Source organism: Acinonyx jubatus, chromosome A2 (assembly GCF_027475565.1).
Source record: "Acinonyx jubatus isolate Ajub_Pintada_27869175 chromosome A2, VMU_Ajub_asm_v1.0, whole genome shotgun sequence".
NCBI classification, from domain to species: domain Eukaryota; kingdom Metazoa; phylum Chordata; class Mammalia; order Carnivora; family Felidae; genus Acinonyx; species Acinonyx jubatus.
In genome coordinates, this window is record NC_069383.1 from 14,859,761 (window position 1) to 14,882,258 (window position 22,498).

The 22,498-nt window shown below is 53.1% G+C and overlaps 1 protein-coding gene across 1 annotated transcript; it reads right to left on the minus strand.

The window, feature by feature from the left end:
* Positions 1–1,456: 1,456 nt before the first annotated feature.
* CLEC2L (C-type lectin domain family 2 member L) lies at positions 1,457–16,951 on the minus strand. Its single transcript, XM_053218012.1, has 5 exons — positions 16,488–16,951; positions 7,418–7,492; positions 5,066–5,232; positions 4,019–4,119; positions 1,457–2,100 (listed from the first exon to the last, which is right to left on the minus strand). Exons 1-5 carry the CDS (start codon positions 16,675–16,677, stop codon positions 1,989–1,991), a joined length of 645 nt encoding a protein of 214 aa, XP_053073987.1. The 5' UTR covers positions 16,678–16,951; the 3' UTR covers positions 1,457–1,988.
* Between the last annotated feature and the right edge of the window lie 5,547 nt (positions 16,952–22,498).

Below are 22,498 nucleotides of genomic sequence, written 5' to 3' on the forward strand. Positions count from 1 at the left end.
GCCCCCTGTGGCCGCCAAGAGCACAGCACCCGGCCCTGCAGCCGGGCAACCGGGTCCGCTCAGCCACATGGGAGACCGAGGTGCTTCGCCCGGGTATAAGCTTTGGAAGGATTGCCTACGTTTCTGAAGTTGGCCGTGCTCCCTTCCCAGCCCTCTTCAGTGCCTGGTTGTCTGCAGGTGAGAGCACAGCCCGGAAGCCCCGGCCAGGCGCTACCACGCCTCGGGACCCCGGGATCCTGCCACACTCAGTCTGGCCACCTGCGTCAGCCTTTCCTCCTTTCCTCCTTGGGCATTTCTGTAAGAATTAAATGAGGTACCACTGGCAAGCCTTTTGAGCCTCACGTCTTTGAGGGGAAGAGATTGTGCATGACTGAGAATAGGGGGAAGTGAGACTCCCCCCTCCGTCCCCCAAAGTAGTCCCCGCGGCAGCCGACCGTGGCCTCGGTGCTCAGCCCCACAACGTTTCCCCACCGGCGCTGAGAAGGTGCCGGGCTTCCTGCCACCCCGCCCAGGCGCCACCACTGCCCTGAATCCCTATCACCTCTTAATAGTACGCTTGGGTTCCTCACTGGCTTCCCACTAAAAACAAAATGTGAACTCTCAAAATGCCCATATTTTACTAGATACCTGGAAAGCACGCAGAAAGTTCAACACCACCAAGTTGACAGCTTTGTCTGAAAATGGACAGTAGAAGGGCTGAGCAGAACACAGCAGGACCTGGTTTCGCTCTGAGCTATTTTCTGAAAATGGGCCAGGACCCACATTCACATGGGCCACTCCCGGGCAGGCCAGCCCTCTCAGCCAGCCCCGGGCCCTGAGAGGAGGCCGGGGAGGCCGGGCTCCACTGTGTGTGCTGGGGGCCCGGCGCCCTTGGAGCCTCTGCAGGCCCAGGGGAACTGCCAGGCCCCTGCTTCCTCCCCAGGCAGACCAAGGGGGACAGGAAGGGGCCTCGGGACCTTCCCAAACTCTTACCCGCCCAACATGAACGTCATCTTTTCTGCACGGCTAATCCTCCCGCTCATATCACCCCCCTCCTCCCCTAAGGCAGGATAAGCCATCCCTCAACTGTGTTCCAGAACGTTCTGGTGCTTCCCAAGCTGTTGCCTCTGCTCTCTGCGAGCTACTTGGGGGATAAAGCTGTTGCTCCCCATGCCCGGCGTGGTGTCCAGCACGCAGTAGGTGTGATGTGAATAGAAGTTTGTCATACTGAGTGGAATAGTAATGAGGGAGCCAGATGGACACCCCCCTCCGACAGCTAAGAATAACTCGGTAGCTTAGCAAAATTAAAGGGTGCCCTGAGGCCACAGAATGTGCTTTTCGTCCTCGGTTCCCACACGCTGCCACCTGCCACACCAGATCAAGTGCATCTCGGTGGTGCCTTCCCGCAGACAGGAACCCAGAAACGTGTCCCTCTGCTCCTCCCCCAAGCCGTGACCCTGGAACAAACAGCGGCAGATTTCTCTGGACGCCAGTCATCTCTTTATTCCATCAGTGACCAACACCACAGCACCACAGACGCGGCAGGGGCCTGCCTGAGAGCCCCAGCAAGGCAAACAGGGCGGATGGAGGGGGCCCTGTAAGGGGAAGGCCTCCCTCCCTGCCTCCCCAGCACCCCGGAGAAATGACTGTAATGCACTCTGTGACGGTGCCGGAGGAAGTATTCCAGGCCTGGGCCAGGGAGGGATTTGTTGGGGTGGCTAAGGGTGGACTCTGAACTTGAGAAGGGACCGTGTGCAGACGTGTGCGTGCATGCGTGCGTGTGCATGTGTGTGTGTGTGTTTGGGGGACGCCTACACTACTGAGCATGTGGGATTTGACAGCTGAACCACAGGACCTGCCTGGGGCCAAGGAAACCAGGAACCAGGGCTGTGGGACCTGAATGGGGGCCGGAGCGCAGGCCACCCTCCTCACTGCTTCGCCTTGGAGAGCAGCCTGGGGCGGGCAGGTCTCGGCTCCTGGCTGGAGAGCTGCCTCTGGCCTGACCCACCTCATGTGTAGGCCATCTTGCTGCACACCCAGGGCCGGGTCATAAGACACTCCGTCGACACCAGCCTGGTGGGCTCCACGAAGACGCACTCTCCCAGGCCCGAGATCGGGAATCTGGGGCCAGAAGACAAGAGAGCAGGCAGTTAGAACCTGGCACGCACAGCATGGCCCCGGAGGCCCTGTGACCTGTCCCTTCCCTCCGGAGCCACCTTCTAGTGCTTTGGGCCCCAAGAGAACTTTCTCGTGCAGCCTCTCATTGTTTCCCTACTGTGTCCACCACGGCTCCAGGCACGCTGGGGATGTCCGCAGACATCTCCTGAACACAACTGCACTTTCCTGTCCTTCCAGAGTTAGCTCACTCATCCGTCCCGTGAGCCAGTATCCGGTTCAGGACCACCCTCTGCCCCCTGCTCCCCAAAGCACCTGCCTACACCATGGGCACCGCCTGTCACAGCTCGTGGGGCCTGTGTCTGTCCCTGCCAGCCCCCCAGGCAGTCAGCTCCTGAACAGCGGGCTCCATGCCTCCCTCATCTCGGCTCCCCTGCAGCACACGGTGTCCAGCACAGGAAGAGCTCAGCAGAGATGAGCTGAATTAAACTAGCTCACAGGGGTGGACCTGATTAACCCCAGCGTCTGATACCCAGGCTGTGTTGCCCACAAATTCACTGACATCATCGGTGGACATGGGGGTTGGGGGTCCTTTCTACCTCAAATCATTCCTGTGAATTTCAGTATTGCTTCTTAACCTCATTGGTCACCCTGATCTGAGTTCCCTGCCAAGGCTGGAGCCAGGGTCTCACAAGAGAGGACACCAGAATGACCTCAAGAGAGACTGCCGGGCAGGACCACCTCGGTGCCAGAGAAACGTGGCCTAGAGGCCCTTTGGTTGACAGGTGGTCGGCACACCGGGAACCCCAGCCTCCGGGGCTCTCCCAGCTTCTGAGAACAGGAAGCTTCCAGATGAGGGGAGAAAGGGGCAGAAAATGCAAGACTTCTCAGCAGCTCTAAGGATAGGCCTGGGGTGAAGGCAGGAAACGGAAAGAGAGAAAAAGGAAGAGACAATGAGGACAAAGAGGGGTGCAGAATGAAGGGCAAGGGAGCCCGGGGAATGGAGGGAAGGAGCTGATGAGCTGCTCGCCCCCTAGAGGCTACCAGCGACTGATGCAGCCCCCAGCCAGTTTCGAATGGGAAGGCCACGGTGGAGCGCTGGCGGTCAGTCCTCCCGCCTCCCCTGCCTTGGGGTCCCGCCTGCATCATCATCACCATCATCAGGTGAGCAGCCTGGTCTCTCGGGTCTGGACTAGAAGCTGAGGTTCTTATTCCCCTGTACGCACTCCCCTGTGTTTCCCCAAGCCTGGGCTGCCCCCCCCCACTATCATCACCCCCCCACTGCCACAGACATACACCCCCCACTGCCCACGCCCACTGCCACCGGCACCCCACAAACCAGTCCCCGAGACGGCATTCCTGCCACCCCATCACACACTCCCATCCACACCACTTGGGTCGCACAAGGGACACCACCACTGCACACGCCCCCAGCACCCTCAGGAGGTGTTTTCTCTAAGACCATGCGCACAGCGCCCAGGGCTCGGAGCCCCCTCTTCCATGATAACAATGTTTAAGCAGCACACAGCTGCCGGGAATGGAGGCCCCATCTCCAGCGGCTGTGGTCACGTGGCTAAGTTCTGGCCAATGCGAGAGGAACATCCGGGGCCTGTCTTGCCCTTCCTCGGAGCCACCCTGAGCCACGCAGACCGGCCGCTACACGGACGGGGAGCCCCGAGGTGGAAAAAGCCTGGCGGTGGAAAGCTCCGATGGCTACATTACAGCAGAGCCGCCAAAGCAGGCTGCACGGGAGAGGACGGGGAAGTAAAGCCGTTATCGTTTTCTCTGTCACACGCCGCTGAACCTGGAGGTTAGTAGCTCTAGCTGGCCCAGACCCGGGGGGCTGTCTCTGGGGGGTTGTGTCCAGGGAGCTAGGCCTTCCCCAGTCTAAGCTCAGGGGCCAGAAGATGAAGCCTCAGCTCACGTGTCCGGGTCAAACGGGTCCCCGTTGACCCAGTGGAATTCGTCCCCCACTCTGCGCAGGCCAATCCAGGGCTCCCTCCGCGTGAACTTGAACATAAACTCCTGTACCAAGGAAAGAGGGAAACCTGAGTCATATGAGGTCTCCTGGCTGTTCAGACATGCCAAGACTAATCTCGGCTGAGAAGGCCGGCTCCCAGGACGTACAGACACTGAAAGGGGGTCCCTCGCTGCATCCCGAAAGTAAGGAGCTGGGGTCACAGAGTGCCTTGCGCTCCCACTGACCTCCGTCCCAGCACTGGCCCGCACTAGCCTTGGGGCCCGGAGCGTGCCTGCTGAACCGGGAAGCCTGGAACAAAGTTCATCTTCTGAGCTCAGATTCTTCGGGGCACCTGGGTGGCTCGGTTGGTTAAGTGTCAACTTTAGCTCAGGTCATAATTTTGCGGTTTGTGAGTTCGAGCCCTGCTTCAGGCTCTGTGCTGACAGCTCAGAGCCTGGAGGCTGCTTCAGATTCTGTCTCTCTCCCTCTCTGTCTCTGCCCCTCCCCTGCCTGTGCTCCCTCTCTTCCTTTCTCTGTCTCTCAAAAATAAACATTAAAAAATACATATTTTTTAAAAAAGAAGTGATTTTTAGATTATCCGCTATTTTGGATTGCCACGCCACTGTTACCCTCAAAATGCAAAACGGACCACAGACTCACTAATTGCATTTCTGTCACATTTATACTGATAAAACTGTTGTGGGCGTTAAGTGAGAGCTCATGCCCTGATGTGGACTCGTAGAAGATGCCAGCGTGTTCTTCATCCACAAGTGCCTTGGTAACTTGTAATTCTCACCCTTGGCAAAACTGAGTTGAGCTCGGCAAACCGGCCTTGGATTGAAACCATCGGCCTTCGCGACAGCCGCAGAAACGGGAGCCACTCGGGCTCCCGCCCCGTGGGGCCCACCAGCACACCCCAGGCTGGGTGCCTTCTGGAAACACGCCACGGGGGACGCCACATCCCAGGAGTGTGGTCCTCCCCGAAGGTCCCCCCCCCAGCCCAGGGCTCACCAGCTCCTTCTGGCTCTGAATCACAGCCAGCACAGCATCGTGAGTATGGCAGTGCTGCCTGCCCGTGTTCCAGTCTCTCGGCTCCTCAGAAAAGAAGTAGCATTTCCTTCCGTAGAGCAGCCAGTCCTCTGGGCAGGGCGCTTCGCACTTGATACAGCCCTTGGAAGCTGCCGGGAAGACCGAGAGGACTCAGTGTCCGCCAGCACGCCTGGCCCCTGCCTGGGCCTGAAGGATCCCCAAATCCCCCCCCCCTGCCCCCCACCTGACTTGGGTGCCCTCCAGTGATGACTCAGGTGGCTGTCTTCCCACGTGAGCGGCTCTCGCAGTGCCTGGCAGGTAATAGGTTGGTGACTAAATAAACGGTAAGGGAGATCTGGGAGGCTGGCAAGGCCACAACCGCCAGGGGAGGTGACAGCAGATTAGCCCCTGGGTTAAGATCTCATCTCTCTCTCTCAACTCCTGGAGGCTCGGAACCCCAGAAACAGAATTAGGAAAGACCTAGAGGCCACATGCGCTCTCTCCCCGGCCAGGGTGGGAACCACCAACCCCCTCTCATTGGCTGTGCCCTTGGTAGCTAACAATTCAACCTGTTTCACTGCTGAACTGCTGCCAGGTTCTTTTTCAGTGTTGAGCCCCAACCTGCCTTCCCAAGACCTAGACCTCCAGGTCTAGGTTCTGCCCCTGGAGTGACCCAGAGCAAGCCCAGCCCGTCTTCTGCCGCCTACTTGAAGAAGGATGCCAGACTCTGCTCATCCAGGTTTCCATAATTCCTTGCGAAAGATGCTCTCCACACCCTTCTCCGTCCCGTCTGGCTCACTGTGGTATGTCCGCACGGTCACCAAAAGGCTGCCACCAGGACAGACAGAGGCGGCCCCACCCCCAGCAACAGTGCCATACTGCCTTCCAGTTGCTATGGGCTTTCCTGCCTGCAGACAGCTTCAGTGAAAAGAATCAGTGGGTACGTGCATACGTGCGCTTTCCTAGGCCGGCAGAACATACGCTTGGATCGTTTTCGTATGATCTGTTTCCAAGCCAGGTCTCCCCTGTGTCCTGAACTCGTATAAATCACTTTGTAAGTCCATACGGATATCTTATTTTTATTTCTTCCACCTTTATCTCATTCACATGGGCTCATCTGAGTTTTGAAAGACACATTTTAATCTTTAATTTTTTTTTTCCATCTGTCTTCTAAGCATCCTTCCTCTGTCATCCCAAGCATCCTTGTAACACCTACAAATTCCATAAGCATATTTTTGTTTGTGTTCGTACGAGCGATTGATTAAAATGTAGACCAGGACAAAGCCAAGAACAGGCCTGTGGTTCTCCAGCCCCTAAGGATCTATAGCCGCACCGACACCAATTAAATAATCGACACTCTGGCTTATCTGCTCGGTGCACTGCGATCACTTGGGAGTATTGACCATGGTGAGGCCACTTTCAACTGCCTTTCCGCAAGGATCTCCAAAGAGACTCTGTTGTGCTTTAGTAAAATCACAACGTGCTATGTCTTTGCATGGCTCTGACCTCCCCAACCCAGCACTGGGACACCCAGTACCAGGAAACCAATTTAATTTGTAGTGATTATTCTAGGTTGAGCTGGCACCAGTGGTCACCATATTCTTTTCTAAACACTCACAAATCCCCTGATTATCACGCATGCCCGAAGGTGAGGATTTAGCAGGAGCCGATGTTGTCATTGGACTTTTCTCCCATTTTAAGGTGCCCGCCTCTGGTCTTAGGGTGCCTCTCAAAGATTAAAGCCAGAGGCACTGAAATCACTTTGCAGACTCTTCAGAACCCACAACATACTTAGACTTGAATCCATTCAAAGCAGCCAGATCTCCTGGTCATATAGCCTCACCTGTTCTTAGTTGCAATTTCCTCCTTTTTATTCCTTTCTTCCTTCCTCCCTTCCTTCTTTCTTTTTGTCCTCGGCATTTACGGGGACTGACACACAGCAGGGCTCAATAAGTGTTCACTAAATGAATGAACGTGATCTTTAAAGGCCCTCATCCCCCAGCCATCTCCTTCAAGAAGCAGGGTCTGCCTAACCCCCCTCAAGCTGGTTTGTGTTCTTGAAGCACGTACGGAACAGTCCCTAAGTAACATCGCTCCTTCCCCGCATGGCTTAGTAAAGGGGACATGTGGAGTCAATGTGTGACTATATTATTTTTGGCTACACTCGCATCTGGAAACAGCACTCTGTTTTCTGTGCTTTGTTCCCCACAGAATACGTAGTATGTCTGGAACCTTTCTTTACCTAATTAGACTTTACCTAATTTGACAAGGGGTGTATATGGATATAGGTGTCTCTGTATACACTTGCATAAATGCTCTGACATGCATGCTCACCCAAGATGCTCATCACCACCAGGATAGCGAACAGAAGGACTGCGATGGCCCCCAGCAGGAGACGTGTGGTGGTGTCTGAGAAGAAAAGAAAGCGGTTCAATACCCGGCCACCCACCCCACCGCCAATCCCCATTGCCAGCCCCAAGTCCTCATAGTGAGAAAATCTAGCCTGAGCCCGGCAATCTGTGTTTTTTGTGTTTTTTTGTTTTTGTTTTTGAGAGAGAGAGAGAGAGCATGAGAGAGGGAGGGGCAGAGGGAGAGGGAGAGAGAGAATCCAAAGCAGGCTCGGCATGGAGCCCAATGCAGGGTTCGAACTCATGAACCAATGAGATCATGACCTGAGCTGAAATCAAGAGGCTGATGCTTGACTGACTGAGCCACCCAGGCGCCCCATCAATCTGTTTTAGCAAGCCCTCCGCGTGATTCAGATGCATGCTGAAGTCTGAGAGCCTGTGTTCTGGAACACAGTTCTGAATCTGTGACACTGCCCTCTCCCGGCTTAAAAGCCCTCCTTCCAAGGCTCTGCACTTGACCATCTTCTGTGGTTGTTAGGCTTTCCAGTCCTCACCTCCTGCTGCTTCTCTTCCTGGTCCCCGGTTTTGGCCACATGGACTCCTTGAAACAACCCAACCCGTCCTCACAGCCCTGGGGCTGGGTCTCTGCCCTCAGAGCTCTCCTCCTCCACTGCTACCTCTGGAAATCCTGCCCATGTCTATACCTGCTATCCTCTTCACAATACCTCTGCCTTCTCCCCTTTTGTTTTTTCTATCACTGAAAATTTTTATTTTATCTTTAAGGGAAGAACCCTTTGAGACTTCGGACAGCCTATTAAAGTTCTTCTTACTGTCAGAACATAGACATCACATAAAAGTTGCCATTTTAACCACTAAGTGTACAATGAATGGCGTTAATTACATCCATGATGTTGGGCAACTATCCCCACTGTCTTTTTAGTTTTACAAATAAACTTTCTCGTCACCCAAACAGAAACTCCATTCTGATGATGCATTCATTCCCTGCTCCCACCTCCCCCTGCCAGCCCCTGATAATCTCGAAATCTACTTTCTGTCTCCACAAATTTGCCTAGTCTAGATATTTCATATAAGTGGAATCATACAATATTTGTTTTTTTGTGTCTGACTTATTTCACTTCAAGGTCCATCCACGTTGCAGCATGTGCCAGAACGTCATTCCTTTTTATGGCTGCGTAATATCCCGTTGTGCAAATACATATATATGTTATATGTGTATATATGGTTGTTGTTATTTACCCTTTCATCTGTTGATCGACACTTGGTGGGGGGGGGGGACATGAACATCCAACCCATAACAATGTTCTTGAAGAAGCATCCCCCCAAACCCTTCTGAGCTTCTCTAATCTAGTTTTGCCTTCTAAGCCCCCCTGCCACCCTGGAATCTCCCTTTACCAGCAGCCTGAGGATCTCTCTGCCTCCCTCAGGTACTGGCTCTCCTGCACTTTCTGTCCCACGCCTTCTTTTTTCTTGGTTTACTCCCTTGTTTGGGTGGAGCACATCTTCCAATACAGACAGGACAGAGCAGGACCACCACACCACACAACCACCAGCGGTAAACCATCACACCGTGTCCTATGGTGAATGCTCCCCGCTGGAGCTGTGAAGTCAGAGGCCTGAGTACTGCAGGTTGGACAGAATTCTCCTGCAGAATGTTGAAGGCATTAATGAACGGTCTTCTAGCTCCAGTGTTGCTCTCGAAGAGTCTAGAGCCATTCTCACCCATGATCCTTTTCATATCAATTGCTTTCCAAGGGTGCTGGCTGGCTCAGTTGGAAGAGCATGCCCCTCTTGATCTTGGGCTCGTGAGCTGGAGCCCTACATTGGGTGTCGAGATCACTTCAATAAATAAATAAACTTAAAAAAACAAAAGAATAATATCAATTGCTATCCGCCCCCTGCCGGAAGCTTTTAGGATCTTTTCTTTATCCCTCGGTCTTCTAAAATTTCATCATGCATGCCATGCCCTAGTTTGGGTCCATTTGCGTCCACTAAAGTAGGCAATCAATGGGCCCTCTCCATCTGGAAGCTCACGTCCTTTGGTTTCAGGAAATTTTCTTTAATTATATCATCAATGGTTTCCTCTTGTCCATTTTCTCTGTCCTCTTTCTGGAAGTCATATTCTTCAGATGTTGGACCACCTGAACTGGTCCTCTGAGTTTCTTTTTCTTTTTTCCCCCCTTATCAACTATCTTTTTGCCTTTTTTGCTCTATTTCCTAGGAGATTTTTCTCACCTTTATCTTCCTGCTCTCCTGACTTTTCCATTTCTGCAAGTATTTTTAATTTTCAGGGTGGTTTTTTTTGTTTTGCTATGGTCTGCTCCTGTTCTCTGAAGACCCATTCTCAAAGCATCCTGTTTTTAATGGTGCCATATTTGCTCTGATCTCTTTGAGGATATTGCTAATAGTTTTTTGGAGGGGGAGAAAAAGAGGAGAGGTGGACAGAAAGCTTAGTTCTCCTTGGATTGTCTGGGTTTCTTCCAAATTGCTTTTTTTTCCTGTTCATTTGTTTTGGTCTCTAGTTTCCAAGTCAGAGAGTTTCCTTGGATGTCTGGAATTCCTTGGTTATTTGTTCCTGATTAATGCAGGAGGAAAGAGTCCATTGGGGCCTCTGAAGCTGGGAAAAGGCTTATTAACTGTGGGGTCCCAGTGGAGTGACCAGGTGGGGCTCTCTGAATGCCCCAGGTTTTTCCTCTTGGGTGGGCCAGAATTCCCGGAGAAGTCTCTTCTGTTTCCCTCCCAGGCAGAGAGGCTGGGAGACCATGCTAAGTATTCAGTATGTAAATGTTCGCTTACCTGCTTGCTCCCAAATGTACTGCTGTCTCAAGACCCTCCCTAAGACAGCCTCAGACTCCTGCCCACGCTGGGAAGATGCTGGACAGCTGGCAAAGAGGCTCTGGGGAACTAAATCATTTCTAAAATGTTCGACCGGCTCTCCCATTTCAGCTCCATGTTCCCTCACTGCCGTGATGACCAGTGTCCCCATCTCCATACTCTGGGGTTCCTGCATGTGACTCAGGCCATTCCTCTGCTTGTCCAGCCGGTGGAATCAGCTGGCATTCATCATTGACCCCTAGCTCCCAGTTGTGTTGCTATTGTCTTCTCTCCTTCTCTCATTGTCCTTCTGGCCTTTTAAAAATCCCTTTACTGGGGCGCCTGGGTGGCTCAGTCGGTTGGGCGACCGACTTCGGCTCAGGTCATGATCTCACGGTCCGTGAGTTCGAGCCCCGCATCGGGCTCTGTGCTGACCGCTCAGAGCCTGGAGCCTGCTTCGGATTCTGTGTCTCCCTCTCTCTCTGACCCTCCCCTGTTCATGCTGTGTCCCTCTCTGTCTCAAAAATAAATAAATGTAAAAAAAAAAAAATCCCTTTACCAATGTGTTAGTGGGCTTCTGGAAGGAAAGAGGATAAATGTGTGCGTTCAGTTTGCCATCTTTACCTACGGGTGCAGCCGGCATTCTGGAATCCTCCCTATGAGCAAGTTCTCTGCTGGCAAGTGGCCAGGAGCCTAGGGGCAAGTGGCTGCAGGTGAGAGCAGAGACTCACGTGTGCCCTCCGGGGCTGGGCTCTTTCTGCACCTTCTCTGTTGTCCTCAACGGCAGCTTGTCATAGGGCTGATCCCCCCTGAGCTGCCTGGTAACTGCCTGTGGCAAGTGCCCTGTATGTATCCTTCCTCTCCCTTCTCTACTCGCCCGTCTAGGCCGATACACGCTGGCACCATAACGCTTTGTGCACTGAAGATAAGAGCATAGCATCTTAAACCACTTTGGTAGGTTCAAATCCCAGCTCTGCCCCTTTCTAGATGATTTAGTAACTTCGCGGCAAAGTTACTCAGCTTCTATTTTTACTTCATTTTCTCCACCCTTAAAATGAGGGCATAGGGGCGCCTGGGTGGCGCAGTCGGTTAAGCATCCGACTTCAGCCAGGTCACGATCTCGCGGTCCGTGAGTTCGAGCCCCGCGTCGGGCTCTGGGCTGATGGCTCAGAGCCTGGAGCCTGTTTCCGATTCTGTGTCTCCCTCTCTTTCTGCCCCTCCCCCCGTTCATGCTCTGTCTCTCTCTGTCCCAAAAATAAATAAACGTTGAAAAAAATAAATAAATAAATAAATAAATAAATAAAATGAGGTCATAGTAGTATCTGCCTCCTAAAATTTTGTGAGAAATCATCATTCAGTGCTTAGCAGGTGTCTGGCTTAGAAAGCTCTACTTCAGTGTTAGCAATCACCATGGTGATGACGATGACGATGATGATGAGCCCACAGGCTCCTTTAGGGAAAAGCCCGTGCTTTACTCACCTTTGCATTCCCTACACAGGGTACAGAGCACCCGCCAGTACTCAAAAACCTGAGGGGGACTTAGCTACACTGAGTGACAATGTCCTTAGTCAGCCTTAAACTCTGCTGAGTTTGTAGGAAAGGCCACATGGATGTACAGCTGCTCTCTGGGGGTGGGGATGTGCACGTGCATCTCTGATATCGCAGAACCAGGGAGCCTCTTGGGACTTTCACAGGGATAACTACTCTGGACGTTGCACTGTGGACAGAAAAAGACCCTCTAGGGAGTCCCGACTCCTTGCTCACTAGTGCTGTCACAGAGGACGGCTGTGGGGCTGGACAATCCAAAACAACGCTGTATTCGTTTCCTAGGGTTGGGGTGACAAAACACCACAAACCACATGGCTTAAAACTCCGCAAATTTATTTGCTCGCTTCTGCGGACGAGAAGTCCACGATCAAGGTGCCAGCAGGGACACACTTGCTCCGAAAGCTAGGGGAGTCCTTGCTCTCTTCGTCCTGGCTTCTGAGGGTTTGCTGGTGACCTTCCTCACCCCCGGGTTTGCAGCCCTTCATTCCAGGCTCTGCCTTCTTCATCACATGAACTTTCTCCCTGTGTGTCTCTTGTCTTCCTGTGACCGTGGTCTTATAAGAACACCAGTCATATTGGATTAGAAACCCACCCACTCCAGAACGGGCAGCCTGGGTGGCTTAGTCAGTTGAGCGTCGAACTTCAGCTCAGGTCATGATCTCACATTTGTGGGTTCAAGCCCCGCATTGGGCTCTGTGCTGACAGCTCGGAGCCTGGAGCCTGCTTCGGATTCTGCGTCTCCCTCTCTCTCTGCCCCTCCCCTGCTTGTGCTCTCTCTCTGCCCCTCCTCTGCTCACACTGTCTCTTTCTCTGTCTCTCAAAAATAAATAGACGTTGAAAAAAATCTTTAAAAAATACAGTAAAAAAAAAAAACAATTCAAGCCATAACAAATGTCTAACTCAATCATTCCTTCTATGCGATACTCCACAACAGATGGAGTTTGAGGGTGCGTTTATTTGTGTTTATAAATATATATGAATTAGCCTCATGTTAGAAGGAACTGCTGAAAATCTGGCTGCAACCCGGAAGATGCCCCATCACCCTCACACCCACAGCCCAAAAGAGACTCACCGCTGACCTCTCTCTAAGTTGTCAGGGCCACAGTCTGGCAAGCATAGTCTTGACTGTTCAAAACTATCAAATGCAGAGTTTGGTAATTTTTAAAATTTTAAAAGGCTTGGCTAAATGCATGTGTGTGGTTTTGACCAGGAAGTTGTGGGTTTATGTCTAATCAAGAAACTTTCAACATTAAAAATTCAGAATCGGTGAGCTCTGAAAAATCTATAGCCTGTGATGTACAGAATCGTCCCCTCCCGTACCCCCAGGCTACTCGCTCTTCCCCAATCCCACCCCCGCAGCCAGAAATATCCCCATCTCCTGTCACCCCCAGTCTTTCTAGAACCCAGGCCTCGGCAGCGTGCTGGGTCACCTTTCCTGGCCGCTCCCCGAGGCCAGGGCATGGAAAGAAAGGTTAACAGCCACAGGGAGAGAAGGCTTGCTCAGGAGAACTTCTGTCTGGCTTTCTATTTATAAAGCTAATTGTTCATCTAAGGAAAGTCGAGAAGTCGTGAGCTCTAATTCTGGTTTAAATTTAAGAAGTCCTCAATTTCACTTAACCTGTGAGGAGGAAAAAAAGGTCCGTGCGCGAGGTAGCAGCGTTGTCTGGAGAGTCTGGGCCAGAGAGCTACACGCATCACAAACACAACTCAGTTCTTCCCGATTAGCCTCATGAAGCCCGAGAACTCTCAGGTCAGAGGCCCTCCTGGCAAACACACGTTAGCAAACAATTAGCAAACAACTTGTGTTCTTGGGCAAGACGCTTACCCTGTCCCAGTGGGCTTGCTCATCTGCAAAATAGGTAACAATGCTCACCAGCCCCTGAAGGGTGTGTGTGTGTGGGGGGGGGGGGAGTATTAAATGGGACCGTGTCATGAAAGCCTCTGGCCCGGGGTGGGGCACACAGTAGGTGCTTGAGAAATGCCTGGCACTTGGTACCAAAGGAGCACAGCCCCGCCCCGACCGTTCAGCTTGGTCGAGTCAAAAAGTCTCTCACTTGTCTCAAGGGCAGACCCCTCATCCCATCACAGGTGTTTTCTCAGTGTCAGCTGACGGCTCATTCCATGGACTTCAGCCGGGGGCAGGGAGCAGACTCAAGGTAGGCAATTGCGCTGCCCCGTCACGGGCGCAGGATGCCAAGTCCAGAGAGCTGGTGACAGGAGTCACCTGCACAGCCCACACCCCTGCGCCTTTGTGTGGCCCTGAGGGGCAGAAGGAATTACCTAGCTTAGTAGATAAGGAAACTGAGTCAAACAAGTTTGAAAACGGCCAGCCCATGGTGGTGGAAGGATCTGGCTTGGGTTTACCTGACTTTGAGTTCTTTGTGCCTCACCAAGCTGCCTCAGCCCCCGTCCTGTGATTTCTGCCTGCACAGCAATACCCTGGAGAGACCAGGCCTGGTCCCTGAGTTCCCCTCTTCTGACAGGAGATGGGGGTGCCAAGGGAGCACCCAGCAGACTCTCAGAGCACCGGGGGGCCCTGGACTCAGGCCCCAGATACTACAATTCCTGCAGAAAAAGTCCATAGGCCACAGATGCTGGGCCTCCAAGGACCAAAGACATCAAGGGTGGGGCTGCTTCTGGGGGGACCAGGGGGAGAACCAGAGGTGGCATGAGATGAGACGCAGAGCCAGGCAAGGACCGGCAAGACAAGGCTGGACTGCAAGAGACACTAAGTACAAATCAGCGAGCTTCTTCGTGGGTAGAAGAGTCCGTGTCCCAAGAGAGCAACCGGGCCTGGGCCTTATTCAGCCTAACCGCAGATGGTCAGCCCAGCCCCGGTTGGGAGCAGAAAGCAGGATGGTCAAAGTCAGGGCCGGGGGTAAAATAGGAACCAGCAAGCCAGAGGCATTGAATGAGGCCACACCACCCCTGAAGCGGCCCTGACCATCAGGGGGCTGGAGTTAGGCTAGGGCAGACCCTGCAGGAATGCCTATGAATGAATGAATGAAGACTCACAGGCAAAAGGAGTGAGCAACTTCCAGACATAACTTGGGCGGGAGGGATGCGGGGATCACAGGCAAATCTGACAATGCCTGACAGAGAAAGCGGTTTGCCCACCTTTTTTCAACTCTACTCTCCCCCGCCTGCGATGGCTCTTCTATTCTGTGACCCAACTTCTTTGCTTCCTTTGTCCCAAATCACCACCCAGGCATCTGACCGTCCCTCCCTCCACAGTTTGCACAGCCCCTCCCCCACACAGGCAGCCCACCGGCCTCTGGGCCAAGAGCTGATATCGCAGCCCCCACCTCTCCCTCCTCGGCAAGGTACCTGCCCTGGCAAGCGCTGGCCAGGTCTCGCCCCCGACCACCACCCCACCTTCCTCACTGACCTGGTCTTGGCCTGACCCCTCTTGATCGCCACCACGTTTCCAAGGGCAAATCCACTGTCTCATTCTATGCTTAACTCTCACCAGTTTCTTCAGAACAAAGTCCAATGCCTGGGCGACCATTCACAGTCTGGACCCTCCAGATCCATCACTTCCCATCCCTTCCCCTCCATTCTGTTACTCTAGAGTTCAGTTTGCCACAGGGACAAGCTGGTTCTGGCCACCTGGCCCCTGAACATGTCATTCCTCGAGCCTGGGGCACCCTGCCCTCTCTCCACTCCATGGAGGCTTCCTTTTCTTTTTTTTTCTTTTTCATTTTTATGCTTATTTATTAATTTTTGAGAGGGAGAACGAGAGAGAGGGAGAAGGGTAGACAGAGAGAGAGAGAGAGAGAGAATCCCAAGCAGGCTCCGTGCTGTCACTGCAGAGCTTGATGCTGGGCTCGAACCCACCAACTGTGAGATCATGATCTGAGTCCCTGACAAGAGCCACCCAGGTGCCCCACAAGTCTTCCTTTAATTCTCTGCCCCCAAGGGTTAGGTGACCCAGGCTCCGGGCTTCCCTAGTTAATGCTGCCCAGATTCTCAGCCTTTGGACTGGGGGCGTCAGGAATATCCAGAAGTCCAGAGGGCCAGCCCTCTCCCTTGACAAGTCTAGCATCTCCCACACCACACACCCCCTGGGGCCACAAAGTTTCCCCAATGAGCTCATGAACTTGAATTCTATTTTCCACTTGGTTACCGCCCCCTTGGCTGACCAGGGTCATTCCCTGAGCCCATCTGACTGGAAGAGGAAGGTGGCACGCATGACCTTGCCAGGAAGAGCCTGAGGCATATTCTCCACCTCTCTCCTTCCTATGTGGCCCCGTCACCGCCAGCGCCCCCTCCCCTTCCCACAGCGCAGGGGCACCTTCCCCGGCGTCTACAGCTTTTGTCACTTTGCCCAAAACATTGCCACCACTACAGATCGAAGCCACCCTCTCAACGTGCACATCAGGTGAGGGCCGGTCAGGAACCGTCCCCCTTCATTCTGGAGGAGATTGGGGCTCAGAGCATGAAACCCGCTCCCAAGGTCAAAGAGTGGGTCAGCTGCCTAGGTAGGGTCAAGGCTGTAACTGTAGGTGGTCCTTAGCTACGGTCCTCCCCAACTCCGCCCTGTGGCATCTGACTGCCCTGAAATCAATCCTCCCCGCGCTCCCGCCCTCCCTCCGGGAGCTCGGCCAAGGTGACTCTGACCCGCCTCCCGGGTCCCGGGTCCCGGGCCGGGGGACGGAGGGCCGCTCGGCGCTTACCCTCCAAGGCCGCCTTCCAGCTGGTGCTGCCCTCATAGCCCGACCCCGATCGCCGCAGCAGCCCCTCGGGTCCGCGGCCCTCCGCCTCCGCCGGCGAGCGCGGCCTGGGCGCTGCGGGGGCGGGCGCGGGGCGGGCGGCGGGGGGCGGCGGCGGCCGGGTCCGCGCGGGGGGCTCCCGGGCCGGCTCCATGCCCGGCGCTCCGCCGCGCCGCGCCCGCGCTCCTGCGCCGGGGTGCGGGGCCCAGCCCGACGCGCACTCGGCGCTCCGCGCGCCTTGCGGGCCCCCCAGGCCGGCCTCGGGTGGACGAGGGCCGCGGTTGGCGCAGGCCGGGGCTGAGCCCGGCTCCCCGCGCCGGACCCCCGTGCCCGATCGCCGCCGCCTCCGCCAGCCGTGCGCGCCGCGCCTGCCCTGGCCGAGCCGCAGCCTCCGCGCACAGCCGGGGCACGGGGAGGAGCGGGTGGAGGCAGGCGGTAGCGGGGCTGGCGGGGTGGCGCCTGGGGTGGTGGGGGTGGGGACGGGGAGGGGACGGGGAGGGAGGAGGCGCCGAGGAGCAGGGACAGCCCCACAGCCCCAGGCCCCGCCGGCCACCCGCTCCCTTGGCAGGATGCCAGATGCTGCAGAGAGAGGAGCGCGGATCCTGGAGCCGGGAGACCTGTCCTCTAATCCGGGGCATGCACCTCCCAGCCTCCCGCCTGTCCTCTGTGAAATGGGAATAAAGTTTACAGGGATGACGCGGTGAGATTCCAGGAAGATGAAGGGCTTTCCTCTGGGCTGTCGTGGAGTCAGGGCAGAGGGGTGAGGCCGCCACTCGGCCAGACTCTTGACACTGGAGAGAGAGACGGGAGGACCAAGGTCTGAGGGGACAAGAGGAACATTTCAGATTCAGGTCACACTGGTGAACCTCCACGAAGCGCTGGGGACACTTACATATGTGCGCTGACAACATCCTCGGCTTCTGTTGCAAATCGCAAGTCAACAGCATTTCCGAAGGCTGCACCCTGGAGCGCAGGTTGGGTGGGTTCTCTGACTCCCAGGCGGGGCCTTCCTCCATGGCCTTCACCCTGCCTGTACCCCCTACCTGGCTGCCCCAGGGTCACCTGAGCCTCTAGCTCTGAACCTCCCTCTCCAATCCCAGTCCCACATCTGTTTCCTATCTTATTAATGGTCCCTCACTCTCATTTCCTCCTGTATTTCCATGGGGATGAGGGCTTACCCTACATATAAGTTTGTAGGTTTCTCGGCTTATTCTTTTGGACTGGACTTGAGAAATCAGATTGCCTTCCCACCACACTACACCCAGAAGTCAACCAAATCACCTAAGATCTGCAATCAGAATGCACGTTACCATGAGACACCAGGGAGGTCGTCCCTCTCGGCAGAAAGAAGGCTAGGAACACATCACTTACAATCATTTCACTTTACACAAGTGAATAAAGTGAAAAATTGTAAAACCACCCAAAAAGAAGAAAAACTAAGTATTGGTAGCAGAACATATTTTATTTCGTGGTTGCATTTTGGCAGAATCCCCTTCACAGAGTCTATTCTTGGCTGTCAACAATCAAATTCTCATTGCCAAGTGCATGTGAGTGTTGCTGTATGATTCACAACTCCCATTGCAGCCAAGGGTCTGCAAGGTCCTTCTTCCTTGGGTTCAGGAAAGCGAGAGGGATGGGGGCGGGGCCAGGCATCTTTCTGTTAAAGAAATGCTTCTCTGCTGGGGCAGAGCCTCCCCTGGGTCAAGTGTTTCTCTCTGGACCGTGGCTCATCTTGCTGGAACAAGTCTTCCCAGGAGGAAAGGACCACTCCTTCGTTCTGCCCTTTTTTACCAACAGGTTCCCAGTGATGTGTGTGATTCATCTTCTTCTATCAGCCCCTTCTCAGGCCAGGTGACAACCCCGAATCTTTTCCATCCTCAGCCTAGCCCGAATATGCAGCCCGTGTTTGCACACCCAACTAGAGCACACAAATAGAACGTTCGGAGTGGAAATAGGGGGGATCATCAAACGTCTTTGGCCAAGAGATGTTCCAGCCCCAGAGCCAGGTGTGAGACACGCTGTCAATGATACTGTGGCCCAGGAAATGAGCATGAGCTTGGTTAGTTCCCCGGCACAGGCACTTCAAAAGATGATCGTGGCGAAGGAATCTTTGAAGGAATAAATCATTTTGCACAGCCAGGGGGTTCCCTAAGCTGCTCCAAAGATTGTCCTCAGGAAGGGAGAGAGTCCATAAGAGTTAAAGAATGTGACAGTGACGATAAGGGTGGGCATGGCGGTAGCTTGTAAATCCCCACATTACCATTTCTGCACCTGGGATCAAGGCACAGCCTGCTTGTCATTGGTGCGGCAGGGCTGGAGATGTCCGTGTGGGTTAGCCAACACCAGCCTTTGTGAGTCACACACCAGTGTCTCTGATAACACAATTCCCTTAGGATTTCAGGGGCTTGTAGGCTGTTTGCTTCCCAGTGCACGGGAAGGGTCACAAAGCCATCTACTGCCCAAGTCACAGTCCTTTCCCTGTCCCTTACTGACTTCTCTTTCCTTAACGGTTTGAATAAAGTCCTGGCCATGACTGGCATTGCCCCGATGTGACATGTGACAAGTGGTATTGCCAGAGTCACATGTCCATCGCTGAATCAATCCTTGCAGTAGGGTCCAGGACATATGTCCAAGCCCGAAGATGGGGTCAGGGTCATCCCCCACCCCCACCCCTCACCACCGCCCATTGCAGGATTGCCATGAGGAAGAAATGATTCCCCAAAGCAAATGCAGGTTACTATTCCCGGAAGAAAGAGGAAAGGCTGCTGGCAAGAAAAGACAACAAATATATGCCATATATTTGGAATAATATGCAGCTGTTTAAAAAGAACAAGGTAAATCCGCATATACTGATGTGGAACAATCTCCAAGATAAATCAAGCTAGAAGAAAGCAGGGGCACCTGGATGGCTCAGTCAAGCGTCCAGCTGTTGATTTCAGCTCAGGTCATAATCTCACGGTTTGTGGGACGGAGCCCCCAGTTGGGCTCTGAGCTGACAGTGCGGAGCCTGCTTGGGATTCTCTCTCTTCCTCTCTCTCTCTGCCCCTCCCCTGCTTGCAAACTCATGCTCTTTCTCTCTCTCTCTCTCAAAATAAATAAGCTTTTAAAAAAAGTTAGGAGAAAGCAATATGCAGAAGGGTGTGTATGGTGTGAACTCATGTGTGTCTACTAAGATGTGTGTGTGTGCTTCTATGAAGATTCTTGCAAGAATACCCAAGAAACCAAGTTCATGGGTGTTTATCTCCACATAGTGAAACTGGATATGGAGGGCAGAAGTAAGACTCTTTTTGTTTGTTTTCTATCCTTCTGAATGTTGAACTGAGTACCTGCGCATTTTCCTTAAACATCACCTTTAAGTTGTATTCAGAGCATCTATGTTAGAATTTTTGCCTCATAGCTACTGGGGAAGATTACCGGGTGCACATAATTGGTGACGTGGCTGAGATTTTGATTGCGAGGCAATTGGCCTGGGATAGCAATCCTCAAGGCCACAGACCAGGAACTGGGCAAAACAGAGCTGTCATGTGCCTTGGTCAGGAGCAGAGGCTGGGGAGACCTTCAGGAGAGGGGGGCAGAGGGCTTGGCTCTCTGGGGCCTTGAGCCTTGGCTCAAGGCTGGGGACTTAACTCCTTTTTAGAAACAGAGTGGGCCTGCATTTGGGGTTCAAAGGGTCTTTGGGGGGATCTGAGGCCTATTGGGGCCCTTTTTTGGTACCCTGCCCCCAAGGATGCCCAGAAGTGCTTGATTTTGCTGTGGCCATTTACGCCACTCACCAGTATTAGGGTGATGAACGTTTACATGTAGCTAATACTAGAAACATTCTGCAAATCACCAAGACATGTCAGATCAACTCCGTGGTATTGTTTCTGAGTCCAGGGACAGTGTCTGCTCCTGGGTTAAATCTTCTTCAGGTGCCACACGGGCGGTCAGGCCCCCCTGCTCACAACTGTGCCAAATGAGGGATCTAAGAGACAACGCTGACTCACCAGCCAGGAACTGCTGGCCATTTCACAGACACTCCTTTTCCCATGATACATGAAAATCAAGTCGACAAGAATCAAAAAATCCCCCCTTTAACAAATTCATTCAACAATTATCGAGTACCAACTACGTGTTGGGTTCCATGCCAGGTGCTGGGAATACGGAAGTTGACTGTGTATCCTGTGGACAGCATACCCAGTCCTGCACCAGTGGGTGGAAGCTGAGCCTCTCCACGGTCTGCCTTTCCCTTTAGAAGTTTCTGAGTGAGAGACCACCCGGCCTCATGCACCACAAGGGGGAGTGCCCCGGGTACCCGCCCTGACGGCATGGAGACAGCTATGTTTAGCATTTCCTGATGGAACCAAAATCTGCAGTCAAGAAAAGCTGGTCCTGGCCAAAACATTGACTTTTGGATGAGAACGATGTCTTCAATAATAATCCTGCCAAAACCACTGCCTCATGCATTAGCCCTCTCCCTAGAGGGTGACAGGAACCAGTAAGTGACAGAAAACTCAACTTGTACAGACTGGGGAAAAAAATCAACTCTGATTTTGTTTTTGTTTTTGTTTTCTGTAAGGACAAAAATAAATGCATATTTTACTACCAAAGTAAGACCTAGGCTGTTCTCATGCAAACATATACATTTTTAAAATAACTTTTCTCCCAGGGGGCACCTGGGTGGCTCAGTCAGTTGAACATCCGACTCTCAATTTCAGCTCAGGTCGTGATCTCACCATTCCTGAGTTTGAGCCTTGAGTCAGGCTCTGCACTGACAGCACGGAGCCTGCTTGGGATTTTCTCTCTCCCTATCTCTCTGCCCCTCCCCCACATGCACACACGTATCCTCCCCCCCCCCCCCACCTTTTTAAAATAAATAAATAAAGGGCGCTCAGTCGGTTAAGCGTCCAACTTTGGGCTCAGGTCATGATCTCACCATTGGTGAGTTCAAGCCCCATGCTGCTGACAGCCCAGAGCCTGGAACCTGCTTGGGATTCTGTGTCCCTCTCTCTGGCCCTCCCCTGCTCACACTCTGTCTCTTTCTCTCTCTCAAAAATAAATAAACATTAAAAATAAACAAACATTTGGGGTGCCTGGGTGGCGCAGTCGGTTAAGCGTCCGACTTCAGCCAGGTCACGATCTCGCGGTCCGTGAGTTCGAGCCCCGCGTCGGGCTCTGTGCTGACAGCTCAGAGCCTGGAGCCTGTTTCAGATTCTGTGTCGCCCTCTCTCTGACCCTCCCCCGTTCATGCTCTGTCTCTTTCTTTCTCAAAAATAAATAAACGTTAACAAAAAATAAATAAATAAATAAACAAACATTTAAAAAAAGATATTAAAAAGGAAATGTTCCAGTTTCCTCATTAGGACAAGAAATGAGCAGGGCAGGGTTCCTGAGTCGGCGTCTCCCTGATGCCACTGACATGAAGGTGAGAAAAATTTCAATGTCAGCATCAGGATTAGTCATGAACTGCACGCATCGGTAGATCCCACGTGAGGCTGGATCACACAGAGCGAGATAAACTAGCGCCCCCAAAACGAGTTTGGGTATCAGCCCCTGTGTTCACACAACGGGGACCGATCCCCTGCCTGTTTAGACAATAAGCCGGGGGTCAGTTCCTCACTTATTCTTAAACTCACCCAGTAAATATTTGCTGTCTAAACTTCTTAAATAAACGTAATACAATCTAACACAGTAAGACTCTGGGTAAGTCTTAGTGAGTCTGAGTAAGTCCTCGTGTTTGCATTTTGTGAATAACCAAAGGCCCACGGTAACCAGTCATGTGCGGTTTTTCAGACAATGGTGTGGAAGAATATTCAATCTAGTGAGCAGGCCTGGCCAGCTAGCCAGCTATCACTGCATTTTGCTGTTGTCCCTACATCGCTGAATATTCAGCAAAGTTCCAGAAGTGATAGGAAAGGAAAGAACACAACTGTTTGAAAGGGAAGAGCAGACAAGAAGGGGCACCTGGGTGGCTCAGTCGGTTGAGTGTCTGACTT